Source organism: Protopterus annectens, chromosome 17.part0 (genome assembly GCF_019279795.1).
Source record: "Protopterus annectens isolate FY-2018-M chromosome 17.part0, PAN1.0, whole genome shotgun sequence".
Classification (NCBI taxonomy): Eukaryota; Metazoa; Chordata; order Ceratodontiformes; family Protopteridae; genus Protopterus; species Protopterus annectens.
This window is the reverse complement of record NC_056751.1, coordinates 542,444,509-542,462,858: the sequence shown is the minus strand read 5'-3', so window position 1 is coordinate 542,462,858 and position 18,350 is coordinate 542,444,509. Positions and strand designations below refer to the sequence as shown.

The following is an 18,350-nucleotide window of genomic DNA, read 5'->3' as shown; positions in this document are numbered from 1 at the left end:
TGGTATGCAGTATACAGCTTCTTTGAATGGCCAAATATACCAAGCTGTAACATGAAGGGGTGACTGAAACTGAGAGCAGTGGAAGAAATGAGGTTGCATACAATGAAGGCATGAGGAAAACAGTAAGGCTGTTCCAAGAGAATAAATTAAGATGGAAGAATTAGTCAGAGAGCTATGGCAGGTGAATGATGGAATAAAAGTGAAAAAAGAAGGCATACAAGAGGATGTGCAGAGGGGACAAAATGTGAAAAGAGCATAAAACGGTGCAAGGAAAATTACTTTGAAACTCATTAAATAGAACAGTAAGCCTCTGGACAAGGAGACATCAGATGGTTGGAAGAAGAATACACAGGATGTTTTGCTGCTAGAACAGCATCATCTGACAATACCATAAATTGGCTTAATGTACTGAATGGATATAACATCTCTGTAGTCACAGAGGACAACAACTCAGGTTGCCAGTATAGGAAGCTAAGATAGGTATAGATGGGGCAGCTAGGTAGGTATGAAAGATTCTGGAAATGAAACAAAAAAAGTTTTAAAGTGAGTATGGAAAGATCATGCTCAGAGTCCACTTTCCTTTTGGATTGTCTGATCTCAGAGTTAGTATATATAATTAGCAGGGGGCATAGGGGGTGCAGGGGGGCTTGCTCTCCTGCAAAAAAGTATGTTTTACTTTGTTTTTTTAATGTGAAAGTTGCATGTGCTGAGGCTATTCCTTCCATATTTTGACAATATCCTCCTGATAGTTAGACGGTTGACTTTGCGTGTTTTCACTAATGAGTAGTACACCCAAATATATATATATACATATATATATATATATATATATATATATATATATATATATATATATATATATATATATATATATATATATACACCATATAGATAAAAAGATGTCTGTGTGTGTGTGCATGTATGTATGAAATGTTACGTGAGGATTTTCTTATACCATAGCCTTTCATTACACCCATTTGGCAACTATGCTATGACAGCTAATCACCCTTCATCTTTCTGGATCTACCTCCTGAGCTATGTATTACAGAGCCTTGCTGGTTATACAACATCTCCTGTATGCTTTACTTGTCATAGCCATCTTAACCTCTCACCATTCATCATAATTACACTGATACCCTGATCATGTTTTGCCTCACCTTACCAAGATTGTAACAAATAGTGACTCTTTTGTAAGTCTTTTTTCCTATGTTTACATTTCTAGCCCCATCTATGTTGTCTTCCCCTGCACTGTTTCCATCATATAACTTTCCCTCTTCCTAAATGATCCCTTACCAAAAATGGAGAACATGATCCAGCTGGGGGAGAGGACTCATAAGTGTCTGGGACACTTATGGTATGGTCTGACAAATTCTGATAGATCAACAGACGGTTATAGTGAAAATTATGTAAGAAAAAATTAAATTTGTGGTCCTGGCTAAAGTGAATGTGGGGGCAAGCTGCCCACATCCCCATGGAGGGAGCCTTGTTCCTTGTACCCATTTCCTTAATATGATATCCTCTGGGGCAACAGAAGATTTCAGAATGTTTATAATTTTTTGGAGAAACACTTTGGCAGTTGATTAGGAATTGACAGACTCTACAAATCTCTCATGGGTACAACTACATCATTAACTTTCTACCTGTCAGTTCAGTACCTCTTGTTGTGCAGTCCAGCACTGTATTGGTTTACATCACTGCTCCTCATGATTCACAGCAGTGATAACATCATCCCAGGCTCTTTCTCCTGCATGGAATCCTAGAGTTCGACACCTGCAAACCACTAATAACATTTCATCCCTAGGCTGTCCCTTTTACATATAACATCCTGTCTTTAAGCCTGGATTGTCATTTTTTGACTTGACTGGTAGTGTTCTTATGTCCCTCCTGATGCTTTTATTCCCACCCTCCACCTTCTCCTCTCCTCTATTCTTGTGTCACCTGAAAAAAGGCTACTCTTGATCTATGTACCTTACTTCTGATACATGTGTATTTATCAGGGCCATCCACAGAACAAAACTGACCACTGTGCAGATATGTATGCCAGCCATTACTTCTAATATATATTCATTTTCAGGGCCATCCCCAGAACTAACCCCTGTGTTGTTCTGCTTAATGCTGTCATTTCCATTGAAATGCTCCCTACCAATTGTAGGACAGAAAACGTAAAACCTCCATTCAAGTGAGCTTTTCAAACACTTTTCATCTGGCAAGGAATGCTGCTCCTAACACCTATACAAGGGCATGTGTCTCTTGTAACTCACTATAAAATGGCTGTCTTCATTACAACCCCTTGTGTTGTAACCTTAGCTAGTTTTCCGAACACCTACACATTCTGTCCCCTAGTCCTATCCTTAGGTTCTTGGCCAGCTTTTGGTGTTGCGCAGATTCATAAACCTTGCTGAATTCTGGTATGTTTTATTTTAATTTTACATCCGTATGTCCCATCCTGTAGCTTGCCTTATCCTTCTTTCTTCTAACCCAGTCAGTACACATCCATTCTGATTTGACAGGAGCTCTTAGTTAATAATACTGCCTGGTTTGCATCCTGCAACTTTTTTATCTATGAAATGGTTAACAGTCTTTTCAGTATTACCTCTATGTGCTAATGGCACTGCAGTTTGCTGGGGAAATCATTGACCCTCTCTTATATATAGGTACAAGCATAGCCTGTTTACTGTCACTTCAGAAATCTCCTCCACTTAAGGGCCAGCTGAACAGTTATGTGGAAGAATGTAGGTTGATTTTATGTGCCCTTTATAATTATTGCTGGTATAACACTCAGTTCTTCTCTGGTGCTGTTTGGTATTTCAAAATGATACATTCACAATTCCTAAAGATGATTCTGAACCTTCCTTAAACCCTTTCCCTCTCTGCTTCTATTTGCAGTTATCTTTAGTAACATATAACTTTTCCTGAAATTCCTTTATCAAAGTTAATTAGCCTTGTGCTTTTTTGTATTAAATACACCCTATCCATATAGCCAGCAGTGTAGAGCAGATTTCCTTAAAACCCATCCCACCTGTGCTCATTAGTACAGCAATTCCACTGTCATTTAACTGCATGTTTTCAATCTGATAACCTAATATGATATCTGACATAAATATGTTTGGTAGGACTAGTTCCATCAGGAATCCCTTCTGCTTTCCACTGGACATAACATTTTCTCCAGGCACTCTTCCAATATACCAACCTGGCAGTTACCCTATGCTTCTTATCACTAGGCCAGTTTCTTCCATATATCACCATTTGAGACTCTTATCTGATACTCTTTAATTTCCTCACCAATGTCTTAAGTGGTCTGGCATCAAACACCTTGCAGAAGACCAGATGCACCACATGTGCACGACATCTGCTGACCATCACTTTTATCTACTTATAGAACTGGTTGAAGCCTGACTGCCAAGCCTTCTTTCATGTGAAGCTAAGCAGTTGATCATCTGCAAAAAAATATTACATCAATGAACTCCCCTGGCATATCTTGCAGAACATTTTACATAATCCTTCTGAGGATAAAAGAGAGGTTTAAGGGATGAGAAATCTCCATCTCCTTACAAGGTCCCCTTCCTCTTTGTTGAACAGAACTACCAGCCCTGTCACTCAGTGATGCAGTATCATTTGACTTTCTAAACAGGCATTACTACCAAGAACTACGTCCGATTATTTTAGAACTATGGCAGGAGGCTTATCTGAACTCTGTGCATTATCTTTCCGTACTCACTTTAATTCTTTCCCAGGGATTGTTGATCTCACACAACCTTGGAACAACTGATTAGTCGACCATATGCAGTCAACTAGACAGCTGTCAACATTACGCACACAAAACAATTTCACTTCTACAATTCCACCTCTCTTTCTTTCTCTCTCTCTCTCTCTCTCTCTCTCTATATATATATATCTATATATATATATATATATCTATATATATGGTTTCCCTTCATATACCCGAAATGCTGAAATCTCAAATTTCAGCATTTCGAGTCCATGAAGCCGAAACCATCACAACACCAAAACCCCACAAAGTCAAAATCACAAACCCGAGCATACAGCATACACTACACCACACACAAACCATAACACCTACACCACAAAAATGATAAACACAACAAAATACCACACATACACATACCTACACTAAACAAAAGCAGGGGGACAAACCCCCGCAACCTTCACACCCCCCTACTTATATATATACCAAGTCCGAGATCGCACAGAGAAAAAAAAAACACACACATTCTATAGTCCCTCGCACACACACACACACACACACACACACACACACACACACACACACACACACACACATATTACACATGCACATAACTTACAAAAACGCTCGCATACACTCACTCACCTGAGAGTCAGAACATAAACATCCCAAGGAAACATTTCCCATAACGTAGCGTCACTGCATAAGTGCAGATTCAACATATTCGCATTCGCGCTTATGCACTTTCGCTGTTCTAAAGTTTCGGCTTCATGGACTTGAAATGCTGCTATTCAAGATTTCAGCATTTTGGGTATATGAAGTGTAACTATATATATATATATATATATATATATATATATATATATATATATATATGCATACATTCACACACACACACACACACACACACACACACACACACACACACACACACACACACACACATATATATATATATACATATCTACATATAAGCATATATATGTGTAATGAACATCGCTTTATCAAGTGATACAAGTGCTTGGAATAGTAAAGCATTTGTCGAAGCAAGTATGATTGAATGTGTTTGGGTAAGATTAGTGTGGATTTCACATATTAACACTAAAATACCAAAAGTTTTGTCATTATGGGTTGAACTATGTGCGAGTGTTTGCGGATTATGGTTAGAGTAAGGACTATGTAAAGGAGAATTTTAGTGTTGTGCTTGTGTGCTGATATATGTGATGTATGAGTGTGAGTGTCTTGTGTAGCAGTACTGTTATGGAAAGGGTTTTTCTCAGGAAAAATGTTGGGTTGGGGCTTGGGGTAGTTCCAGGATTAGGGTTAGCAAACTTTAGTTAAGTGGTACTAAGGAGTATAATTTTATAATGCTACATGAATTGTGGTTACTTTGCTTTTTACTGTGTCACAAAATGTTTGAAGCAATGTAAAAAGTACGCAAGGAAAAGGTAGCAGTGCCCTATAGGGTTCAAAGATTCGAGTTTTTAATGATGAAATCAGATAAGGTCAGACATGTTAATATGTTGAACAGCTTTTAGAATAGAACCTATACAATGTGGTGGATCAGCACAGAGTGCAGAAATCGTGAGATGTAATGACTGAGTGTAGACTTGAAGAGGGGAACTGGAATAACAATTAATATCCAAGAAAGTGGAAAACGTAACACGAAGGAATTCTACAGTGTATGATGAAGGAATGTGAAAAATCCAAGAAAGTGTGCTCTACACAGGGAGAAGAGGAGAGGAGAGGTGAGGAGAGGGGATAGGAGGAGAGAGGAGAGGTGAGGAGAGGGGATAGGAGGAGAGAGGAGAATAGGCGAGGAGAGGAACAGGGAGGGGAGATTGCTGCAGGAAGCCATGGTGGTATTTGGTGGAGGCCAGTGAGGAAGGCACTGTTATGCAAAAAGATAATATAGGATTGGGACACTAAAGGGAAGTGACAGGCATAAACAGCAGGCATGTGATCAGTCCACTAAGGTGGTTGTAATGACTGCTGGGTTGTCCCACTAGTAACTCACTGCATAGTGCATGCTTGTAACTGTGATTATGTGTTTTGTCTGCATTACATATGAAAAACTGTTGCACTCTAAATTTGATATGCTTCTTGTACCTTACTGGCTGTGTTTGAGGCAAGGAATATGTCTAAAATGTTTCATATATCTGTCTAACTATATAGTCTATATATACATACACAAATAAATCATGGTTTTCAACAGTCATAGACTTCTGATTTTTAAAGGATGACGTGAATTTACAACGAGGCACACTGGACTTGCTCACCAAATTTCACCATAGTGAATAATAATTGCACATGTCTCCAGCTAAGTAAGCACTTCCTGGACTTGCATCAAGGTCAAACATGGGTCTTGCTGATACATGTGCTTACATAAAATTGTCCTGGAAACTAATAAGCAACTAATATAAATAACAATTCAGCTATCTAGAAACATATAAAAACTGCCTGCAAATCAGCAGTTTAAATACGACTTACTTGTATTATGTGAATGCTAAAAGAATTTCATGAATGGTCAAAAGTGAAATGATACAATTCTGACTTCCATTGAGCATTTAAGCAATGCAATATTATTGCTCACTCTTAACGATAGCTGCAGTGTTTTGATCACTTATATACTTTCTCTGATATAAGACATTTTGCTGTTTGTCCTACCTGTGCTGTAAGGCAGAGAGATACGACCTCCATTCAGAAGTACATACCCATTAGCTGAAAAGGTCATTGTCTGTGAAGTACAAAATAGAATTGTTAATTACAATTTCAGATCATTATTCTTCAAAGAAACATATTTATTTTTCTTAAAAGTAGTCACTAAAATTCTTCAGAAAAAATGCCCTATGGTAATTATATACCAAGAGAAAATAAATCTAGTGAAATGATCTACCTGTTTTTTTTTTCTGCAGTGCTACACACCTACATGAGTCTCTTCCAAATATTTCTGTTCCAAACATCCATCATCCAAACACTAGTGTATTCAGTTGTACAATATGATAGAAAGATAAAGTCTGATTTATTGCCTAACTTCTTCTTTGTAAATCTTGTGTTCATTTTTTAATGGTCTTTACCATTTTGTGTAAAATAAGCCGGGTGAATGAAATGTGCTTTAGTTACTTTTCAAAACAATTACAAATGAATAGTTATGTAACAGTGACAGGCAACTAAAAGGACACCTGCAGAATACTCATATAGTGGCTTTGCTCCTTAATTTTGTTTCATTACCATCCTAAAATACCTCTGCTTTGCTTCTACCTAAGTGGGGTTACTCTATTTGGCCAGGCTTTTAACATGCTGTTGGAATAGTCCAGTAGATCTCAAATAAGTTTTGTTTAAAAATTGCACTGTTAGTTCATGAGAAAGGGTATGAAAACTGGGAAACATAACAGAAAAATGTGTTTGCAAATTTGTTTCAAAAGAAAGGTATGCAAATTAAAGACTTATCTGATATGTAATCAGGAAATTGTCTCTTCCATCTTGTTTAACGTTCTCACCAACAGCTTCCACACATTCACACAACAGGCTTTCCTACTGCAGTATGCAGATAATTCCACACTCATTTGCACCTCTGACAATGTGGCAGACCTCCCAAAACTCAGGAAGTTTTAACAGCAACGGAAACATGGCTACTCAAACCTCATGTGCAACCCCCTAAATCAAACAAACTACTACTTTTTCCCCCAAAATCCCTCTCCCGTGGAAAAAAACAACATTTAAAATCCTTTCTCCTGATAATACAACAAGTGAAGTCATTTCTCATAGCAAATTATTTGGGCTGATAGTTGATGATATCTTAAACTCAACCTGCATATACAAAACTGCATAAGAAAAACCCATCAAAATACTAGAGATGCTTTGTATAGCCCAAAACTGTTTCACTGATGCAACTAAAGCTACATTTGCCATTGCTTATCTCCTCCCACACTTCCTTATGGTGTTCCCATCCTTACTAACCTTCAGGCATTACAAAAATCAAAATCTGAACAGTACTATAACAAAGGTGCAAAATTTGCAGCGAATACCCCTTTCATAACCCACCTCTCTATAGCACTAAAAAGCCTAAACTGGTTAGAACTACCCCTATCTAATAATATATACACAGCTTCTTGTCAGCTATAAAAGTATTCATAATCCAGCTGCATGTCCGGCTCTAAATAACATTCTACATAACTGTATTCCTAGTCAGTCATTATGATCTGATGACCCAAAACTCCCATCTGTCCACAAACCTATCAAATCTGTTAGACATATGTTCTTGCTCAACACCAGGATAAACTATATCCCTAAATGTGGACAAATGCCTATTCATACCAAACATCTCCTTACTCTCCCTTCTTCACTCACTTTCTTACTTCTATGAATTTCTCTCTCCTGGTTTTCTCTCTAAATATACCATAAGCCTGCTTTTCTCTCATTTTATAGTGCAATTATTGTCTGTATTTTACTAACTTACCTTTAATTTCTATACATTAACTAAATTTCTCTAACTATTTCAATCATTGACATATAACTTGTATCTATTCTTAACCAATGTTTTCATTTTATGTCTAATTTGGTATAATTATTTAAACTGTATTTGTCTTTTTTGTATTATTTTTAAAGAATGTAAAATCATTATTCTTAAAATGCTTTGTAATACTTTGGAGTTTTCAACCAGGGCCTCCACTGAAAATGGGATGCCTACCCAATCAGACTTTCCCAATAATCAAATGTCAGTAAATAAATAAAATAAATTTTCTGACCCGAATAAAATGGGAAAAGGTTACAACATGGTTATGAAGGTGGGGGTTTAGGTACTATAGACACTGATGTTAGAGTGAAGGACCCAGTAGGTAAGTATAGAAGAGATACGACCAGGAATGTTTTTTTCTTTTCTAACCATTTTAGTGTTTACTAAAACATTAAGATAACAATGAACACACTTTCTTAATTAACACACCAGTATTCTTAGACATCATTTCTATATGTTCCACACCTAACTGGAATATTCATGCACACATGAGATCAGAGCCTAAACCAAAGTTAAACTTTATTAAACAAGTACAGTATTCAGAAACACTCTCTCCTCAGCTTAAAAAAGCAAATAAGGCTTCTTGTGAAGTCCTCCAAAGCTAACTACAAATCCAAATTAGCTTCCTCAACTAAGGACAACCATAAAGCGTTCTTTTGTTGCATCCATAACCTAAAAGGAAAGGCCCAGATTTGTGCTGAACTGGTACTTAATGATACCACATATATTGAGCTTGTGGACATTGCTAACCTGTTTGCCAACAGGCTCTGTGAAAACATTGCTTCCCTGTGACACATACCCCATGACATTCCTACCCCCTGTCTTCTACCTTGTATCTCTAAAGAGCAGGTTGTGAACACCCTCTCTAAAGTCAAAAACACAGCATCTATGGGACCTGATAACATCCCAGGCTGCATTCTACACGGGCTCAAATAAGAATTAGTGACAGCATTGGGTACTTTTTCAGTCATAGTTTAAGCACTGGCTTCATCCCAGCTGAATGGTAAAAGGCAACCGTTATCCCCTTGCACAAAGGTGATGCTTCCACTGACCCCAGGAAATATAGATATATTGGCCTGACTAGCCTTATATGCAAGACAATGGAGCATATCATAATGGACCTTATCAACAAAGATATAGGTAATCTCCAAACACTTGACCCTACTCAATGTATATTTCTCAAAAGGTGATCATGCCTGTTAAACCTGGTGGACTTCTTCAAGACAGTCCCCAAGGCCCCTGACGAGGGGAAATCTGTGCATGCAGCCTATCTAGACTTAGCCAAGGCTGTTGACAGTATCCCCCCACTCAGGCATCATTGATAAACTCACCCAGCTAGGTATCAGCCCATATAGCATTAGATGGGTCACTAACTGGCTCACTGATAGATCTCATATAGTCAAAATAGGGGAATCCACCTTCAACAGCAAACCTGTAACCAGTGGTATTCCACAGGGATCAGTCCTGGGACTTCTACTGTTTGGAATCTATTTCTCCGAAATACAAGCTAAAATTAAAAGTCTGTGGCTGACAAAGTCTGCTGATGACTGCAAACTGGAAGCAGTCATTGAATCTCCAAACGATGTCAACATCCTACAAGAAAGTCTTAGACAAATAAATGATTGGTGACAAAGTCATGGCCTTAAACTCAATCCAAAAAAATGTGTTATCATCTCTTTCAGTATGAGTGATGCTCCTGCTAACTACCACATCTATAACAACACCCTAAGTACACACCCAGTGGTGACAGACCTGGGCACACAGGCTGACAGCAACTTTACCTTTCATCACCACGTCTCCATAGTGGTAAGAAGGGCATTCTGTACTGCTCATTTCATAAGTAAGGACATTGCTGCCACGAAAAAAAAGAAGTTATAACTTCCCTATACTCTTCCCTCATCAGACCAATAATTGAGTACAATGTCCCTTTTGGTATGTACCTTTCCAAGCACCTGCAGCAATTGGGGAGACCACAAAGGTTCCTCACAAGGAAAATTCAAGATCTTCAGCATCTGTCCTATGAGGATGATCTGGAATCACTGTCACTTTATTCTGTTTCATACAGACTACTCAGAGGTGATCTCTGCTTTGCATATAAGGCAATCTTTGACCCTGTTTTATTGGAAATGCTGCATATCCGTAAGTCAAATGGTACACGGGTTATTAGCTCTAAAGGCCTTAACCTGGTATGTGACATTAACAGAACCCACTAGAGGGACAGATTTGTCTCCCAGAGGTTACCTCACCTTTGGAACAGACTCCCGCTTCATGTCAAGCAGAGCACCTCACTGGCCCTCTTCAGATGTAATCTGGACAATTGGATGGGTAACCACAAATTCACCCTGGGGGTTCCACCTGTGTCCCTTTTGGACAGGCGCAATAGGTGCTGATTGTGGAAATAAGGGTAAAACTTGGCCAGGCTTGAAAAGGCCCTAGTGTCATTAGCCTGGTAACATCCTATGATCCTATGATCTGCATTGGCTATGGCAATTAAAACCATGTTTTTTGAGATGTTTGAGCAGTTATATTACTACTTATACTATTTTTGATAAAATACTTAAATGGGTATTCAGATAGAAGTCACCTACTTTTTTATGTTGAAGTCATCCACTTTTTTTACTTTGTTAATTTATAGGAGTGGGCTTAGACACTTTTATTATTCCCCGTGGAAGCTGTCAGGATTACTGTGTATTTAGACTTGGGAAGAGATGACAAGAAGATGAAAGTAAAAAGTAGGAAATAAAGTTCAGTATCTAGCAATACAATAAGCAGTATTAATGGTTAAGAAATTAAATATGTGAACAAATAACTACGTAAAAATAACACACACACACACACACACACACACACACACACACACACATATATATATACATATATATATATATATATATATATATATATATATATATATATATATATATATTACAATGAGAGTAACTTTAAAGTGAGAATTACAAATATTTAAACACATTTTATTTTAGTCTTAACATACTGTAGACATATATGTGCAGCATGCATACTTTTACTGTTTATAAGCCTTGCACTGTTTTATTCCACTTTTGGAGGAATAAAGCAGGCTCATACTCTGCTGTTACTCTGAGACAGATCACTGTAGGTCTTTATGTAATATAATACCATCTCACTTCACTGGCAGTTTGTGTATGAACATCATTTTCACCTTCTAAGAGACTTAAAAGACATCATAAAACAAAAAATAAAGAATTCAGTACCCTATTTAGTAGCCATTGCACAGATAACCAATTCTGAAGAAAAACACCGATAAACTTGTAAGTAATCAAGGACCTTCTGTTTTTTGCTTCACAACTCAGCAGTGTGTAACTAACCAGACATCATTTGGTCTTAGTTGCTGATGGTGAGCGCATACAATGTTGTAGACAAATTATGTATTGTTGGTCACAATCTATAGTGTGTCACTTACCTGCTCATTTTTTGAGGATTTTAACACCAGTGACTTTAGACAAGTGTCTCTTTCTAGGCTCTCACAGGGTACCATTTCAGCAAGCAAAGTGTAGTAACCATATTCACAGTCCTAGAATAACCAGAAATTGGATGTAAGTGTTTTTTTACAAGTTTACACATATTTGATTTTATTACTGGCAGACTGTTTACTAGTATATATGCATACATTAACAGAAGGGCATTGTGGTAAAACAGTGACCCAGAGAAATATGAATAATCGTCTAAAATATGCAGTTTTCCTGCTGATACACAAGTTGCTTGTGTTATCTATATTTGTTCTTGGCTTAATAATACATTTCAGCATGTGAGAAAAGAACTGTTACTGAGAAATTCTAGAGAGTATTTGTATATATCCTTTGTTCACTAGTAGCTTCTGTGACATCTCTGATGCCAGTTGAAAGACACCCACATTTCCTTATTTTTCCCTTTTTTTATGTTTTAATAAACACTGCAAAAAATAGAAATTCCACCTTTTTAACTAGTTGCATAGCAGCTGTGTCATATCTGCTTCAACTGTATGCATATGACTCAAACCAGCTGCTACAATAACAAAGATCTATTCATACTTTATAGTTTTCTGTGTAATTATTCATTATTTGACTTCTATACCAGTAACATTTCATTTCACTTGTCAAATGTATATTCTAGAGCATGGTAATAATATTACATAATAACTCAAGTGGATTCATTCTCATAGCAGATATAAACAAGTATGTATACAGATGCAAAGGACAGTGTATAATAAAATATCAAATTTTAAGGAAGAAATCACATTAACCAGCAAAATTATACTTCTAAGGGACATCTGTATGGCTTGTGGTAATTAAGTATATTATAGGTTTATTCTGAGATAAATCTCTTTTACAGTGCTTTCTAATGTGAATATAAATTTGTAACTTAAAACATTGCCTGCTGTCACACATCAAGTATGTGTGTGTGTGTGTGTGTGTGTGTGTGTGTGTGTGTGTGTGTGTGTGTGTGTGTGTGTGTGTGTGTGTGTATCTGTATGTAAAAGTGAAAAAATGTAGTTGAAGTGGGTGTATCTACAGGTGTCCAAACCTTAAAAATCACCCCAAGTTTCAGTTGTACTAAAATGGGGGTGCTGGTTACCATTTGAGATGCTTGATTGCAGATGCATTTGCCGCGGATTAAATGAAAATGTCTTCAAAACTAAGTTTTACTGCTTTCTTTATGTATAAGTAGAAGCTGTTACCAAAAAATTAAATTCCACTGAAGCATTTAGAAACTTATAAAATATAAATAATTTCCTTCTAGGATACTGGACTGTAGGATTTCAGCTGGCCCTATAAACTTGTAAGAACTGTATACTTTGTATATGAAATAAGTTGCTTTATGGAGAAATAGATCCTGTCCTTATTAATAACATGCTGGTAACCTAAAATGTTTTCTTTTATTAACTACTGCATAACATTCAAAAAACAAAATTAAATTACTGAATTCCACCAGTTATAGTACCTGCCCTAATTAAGGTTAAATTACTGAATTCCACGAGTTATACTCCCTGCCCTAATTAAGGTTAATGTATGCATTATGGAAATGTAAATGGAGCTAGAAACATATTACACCCTGGTATGCACATATGTCCATATGTAAATCCACATTATTAAAAGAGACAAAATGGATGCTGTTTTGACTGGCAAATAATTATCTAAAGGCTTGAAAAGCAGAGTACAACATTCATAAAAATTTAATTACATACCATTATCTTTATTCAGTTCAACTCTGCTCAGATCACAGTAGAGCTTACTTAACATAGCTCATAAATGACAGCTCTACTGTATCAATTGTAACAATGCATGCACTTGACTTTGTCTTAGTATGAGCTCATGTGATTTTAATATATATCTACATATATATATATATATATATATATATATATATGGGTCTACTTCATTTTATCAAAAAACCATTTGACCTAAACCCATTTGATGAAAATTTCATTTGATCAAAAACCAGTATTCAAGGCATAAAACTGGGATTTGTCCACCTCCCCAATGTCGTGCGACCCTGGAGTTGGTATATATAGTTGGGGGGGGGTGCAGAAAAAGAAAAAAAAAACACAAAAAGTATAGAGTTTAAACAAAAATAGGTGGGGGGCTTCGCCCCCCCCCACACACCCTCTAACTATATATACCAACTCCAGGGTCACACGACATTGGGGAGGGGGACAAATCCCTGTTATTTGCCTTGAATACTGTTTTTCAATCAAATGAAATTTCGATCAAATGGGTTTAGGTCAAATGGTCTTTCGAGCAAATGAAGTAGGCCCATATATATATATATATATATATATATATATATATATATATATTTTTTTTTTTATGGGGGGTTGCTTACCTGAAGTCAGAAAATTATTCATAATATTTGGGTAGGACATTTTTTTGTTTGTTTTCAAAAATGCTATTCTTGTAATATACTTACTTTACTGAGAACATAGAAACATCCTCCATGAAAGGTGTATATTTTGCCATCAAAAGTTGAAATATGGGCTCCTCCTTCCAAAGAACATAACCCAGGGCAGGGAAGGTTCTTGCACATCCATTTGCCAGAATCACATATGCTATAAAAATAGAAAGAGAATTAGCAAAAAAAGTATTTTTATTTTTAATAATTGAATTTTGGGCATATGAAAGTAAACATTTTAATAACCCATATAAATAAAACTTGACCATAAGTATTTACTTAATTCATGCATTAAAACTAGTTGTCTAAAAATATTGAATGTTAAAAAGTGGTTTTATTTGTAACTGTTTTGGAAATCATTGTTCACTTTAGCCCTGTATCAGATTTTGATGACAGACTGAGAGGTGGTAGTTATTCTCAAGCAAACTGTACAGTTGTACCTTTCAAATTCGCAGAACTGGTCACGTGTTTCACATCTAGTGCAATGGACAGCACTTACATGTATCATCTGAATCACTGTTATATCTCATTACTAAGGATGACTGGGATCATCCATAGCACATATGAGTGGGCTCAGCTCATCCACTTGCCTGCATCTACCCATGTGATGCTGTCATGGCAAAATTGTTAACAGAGCCTCAATCATCCTGGTCATAGTAAGAGCTCTGTCCATTTACATTATAGAGTTACTTTTACTGCCTAATTTGCTGATATTCTGCAGAAATTTTTGTAACGGCATATCAGGTCTCTCACAGTTTATTGAAAATTAAATCTATTCTTGTTGGCTGTAGCCTTCACATACTTAGAAAGTTTATTTATTGATTTATGTATGTATGTATGCATTTATTTATTTATTCATTGAATCAGATAGCCAGGGTGGAGCACTGATCCAAATGAACCTATTTCAGTCTCAGTCCGGACCAATATAAATGACAGCAGACATGCAAGTTAACAAGAGGTATTATGAATACAAACAAAATGTTGTGTGAAGATATCAATAAGTCATTAACAGCAATAATAAAGTGCACAGTGTGTGGAAGATCAGACATGAGCTACTGCTTTCAATAGCATACAAAAGATGCAGTCAATAATCACATGGAATCTCTGCAAATACAGACAATCGTGTGTGAAACTCACCACTCTTCACATTCACTTGTTCTCCTTTCCCCAGGGTTATACTTTTTTCCATGAAGTGTGCACTGGCAATGCTCAACTGGAATGCATCCACTGTTAGAGATGTCATCAACGACTGTACCTGCAGGGCAAGCCATCAAAACATTTTTTATTTATTTACCTGTATGGCATGTGAATATGTGCAAAAAAGTATACAACTGGTTTAAAAACTACTGGAGCTCGTGTCTCTTGAAAAAAGTATAATTTAAACATGATGGCAGCCTGCCGACCGTGAGGCAATATACTATATTATTGTGTTAGTAATGAATTTTAATAATAAAAAATCACTATGAAGCATTAGAAAACAGTGTCTTACATTTTAAGCGGGTATGTTATAAAGGGCAGAGTGCCACATGAGAAAACTTACTACTGTTACAACAACTATCAGAATTTCCTTTTGCCAACAGTACATAATTTCTGGTCACATGGCACTTTCCAGCAAGTACATTTAAAAAACCTTTTTGGTGCCAAAAAACCAATAATCTTTTAAAAAGACATACCCTTCGTATTTGTTCATATTAAAAATCATAAAGCGTGAACTACATGTTAAAACATAGATCATCGTGTTTACCTATAATAAAAATTCATGGCATTAACGATTTCATTAGCATCAAGCCTTTTTTGATTTTGGCTTGACTTGGTTTTGCAAAAAACAAAGTTTTTAATTTTTAATTATTAAATTACATAATTATATTAATATATATGTCTTTTGTTGCTTTACTAGGGTTATATTTCTAAACTGAATTTTAATTACAGGTAAACACGATGTTCCCTCTTCAAGTCTACTTTGTACAAAACATGGTGTGTAAGTGGCAGTCAGGCTTCTGCAGTGTAGCACAAATTTATATTTCTTTCTATTATTACAGTAATTTTATTCCACAATGTTACTGTTTTTGCCTTATCTTTTCAAAAAAACAAACAAAACAAAAAAAAACAAAAACATTCCTTGTTTCCCACCTTTCTAAGCTAGTATAGTCCAGTTTTCAGGCTAGTGCTGAATTCAGGGTTGTGATACTAGTTTCTGAGTTGTCCATACCTTACTTGGATAGAAGGAAGTTTCTCTGTTTACCTGTGAGAGAGGGGAGCTTTGAGCAACCTACTGACCCTGGAGGAGTGGTTCCAGGCCAGAACTTAGTAGTTTATTGGCCATTTTGGGCTAATTTCTATCTCTTTCATTTCTCTGTTGTAAAAACCACATTTGCACGGTTTTGCGCACTGGGCAGTGCTGGTTAGCTACGGTTAAATTGTTCCTGGCTCCACTAAGTCTCCTTTTCACTTTTTCCCTTGAAACTAGTCTAACTCTTAACCTATGCACTCAAAAAGCATCTTACAGCCCAGCACTTGCTCAGACCTAATAGTAAGCATTAATATACCCTGACACTGATTGCCCAGCAGACCAAGGCTCTTTATTCACCTATCACCAACCAAGCAACTAAGCAGCTCACCCTACTATTCAGGCCTGACCAAAGGGCAAATTCAGGTGCACTCTCCAGCCCAGCTGGTGAATCTGGGTATCCTGAGGCAATGTTACAACTGCCTCATGTACACAGACTACCCTCTTCTCCTACCACAAAACACTAACATATGCGAGAGATGCAATTATACAGCCAAACTGGAAGCTAAGCTGTCTCCACCCAAGACTGGAACAGACAGTCAAGAGGAGAAGGTTAACACTTCCACCACACCTCCAGCCACACACAGACCTTCTAAAAATGCACTGGCAAAAAATACATATAAATACACAAAATCATATGCAGAGGCTCTAAATAAAAACCTTCAAAAGCATCAGAGACCTCCAAAGCAGACACCCAAACAACCTGCACTTCCTGTCACAAACCAGACAACACATAAAACACAAAATCAGTGTGCCACACAATCACAGCCCTTAAGGTAAAATAACATACCTAACACGCTAGTAATAGGTGACTCTATAGTCAGGCACACAGACGTCCCACTCACTAGGCTGGACAAGCAGAAGGTTACTGTTGGCTGCCTGTCGGGAGCCAGAATCCGCCACATAATACAAGCACTCAGGTCACTCAAGAACAGGTACAAATATGATTATGTCATTGTTCATGTTGGTGTGAATGACCTGAGACATACCTCCCTGGACTACATGAAAAGAAACATGGAAAATCTCTCTGATCATGCAGCCCAGGCTGGTATGACCATGACTCTGAGTAGCATCCTGATGTCACCAAGAATGATACCTCAGTATAAAGAAAAAATTATCAATTTCAACAATTGGCTAAGCTTCTGGTGTCATTCAAAGGGGATCCAGTATCTGTCAGCCTGGGATGACATGCTCAACAAGCTGCGTCGCTTTGCAAGAGACGGCTTGTACCTGTCACCACTAGGCTTTTGAATACTGGCCAAGGCTCTTACTGCCCCCATAGTGCCTTTTTTAGGCAAGGCTCAAAACTCAAACCCACCTCTGTAAACAGCACAATTAACAAAAAACTGAGGGTTATGCTACTCAATGCCAGGAGTTTAAATCTCAAAATGCAGGAGCTCGAAGCACTCCTCAGTATGGAGAACGTCGACATCTGTGCAGTAACTGAAACCTGGTTCAAGTTTCCAGAGAGCACCCCAACACTACCACACTACAACTCATACCACACATTTTGGCCACAGAACACGGACCGAAACACAGAAGGAGGGGGTGTATCCATATTTATCAAGGATACCTACACCTCCAGGTTAGTGACACAGCATGATACCTCTGAGATCATCCATGTGCAACTAACATCAGGCAAATCTGCAAAGCAAATTGTGGCCTGCTACAGATCACCCTCCATGACCCAGGACGACCACTCCACCTTTCTGAAGACACTGGAAAATATGAAGGTCCTACTGAACACCCTGATATTGGGTGATTTCAATTACCCTACCATTCACTGGCCCAGGGCTTCCTGGAATTCATCAACTCAGCTGGTAAACTCCCCTACCAGAGGTGAAAACATATTGGACCTGGTCATCACCAACATGGGAGACAGGTGTTCCTCACCAGAGTTCAACCCATCACTGGTTAGATCAGACCATAAACTA

At 37.4% G+C, this 18,350-nt stretch overlaps 1 protein-coding gene across 1 annotated transcript in view; it reads right to left on the bottom strand.

Moving 5' to 3' along the window:
• The window catches only part of LOC122791456 (mucin-2-like), a 539,946-nt gene that overhangs the window by 287,479 nt on the left and 234,117 nt on the right, over positions 1-18,350 (bottom strand). Inside the window, exons 10-13 of the mRNA XM_044059201.1 lie at positions 15,267-15,384; positions 14,148-14,286; positions 11,665-11,775; positions 6,374-6,443 (exon numbers count right to left, since the gene is read on the bottom strand). Coding sequence (XP_043915136.1) covers positions 6,374-6,443; positions 11,665-11,775; positions 14,148-14,286; positions 15,267-15,384 — 438 coding nt within the window. The remainder of the gene's footprint in view (positions 1-6,373; positions 6,444-11,664; positions 11,776-14,147; positions 14,287-15,266; positions 15,385-18,350) is intronic.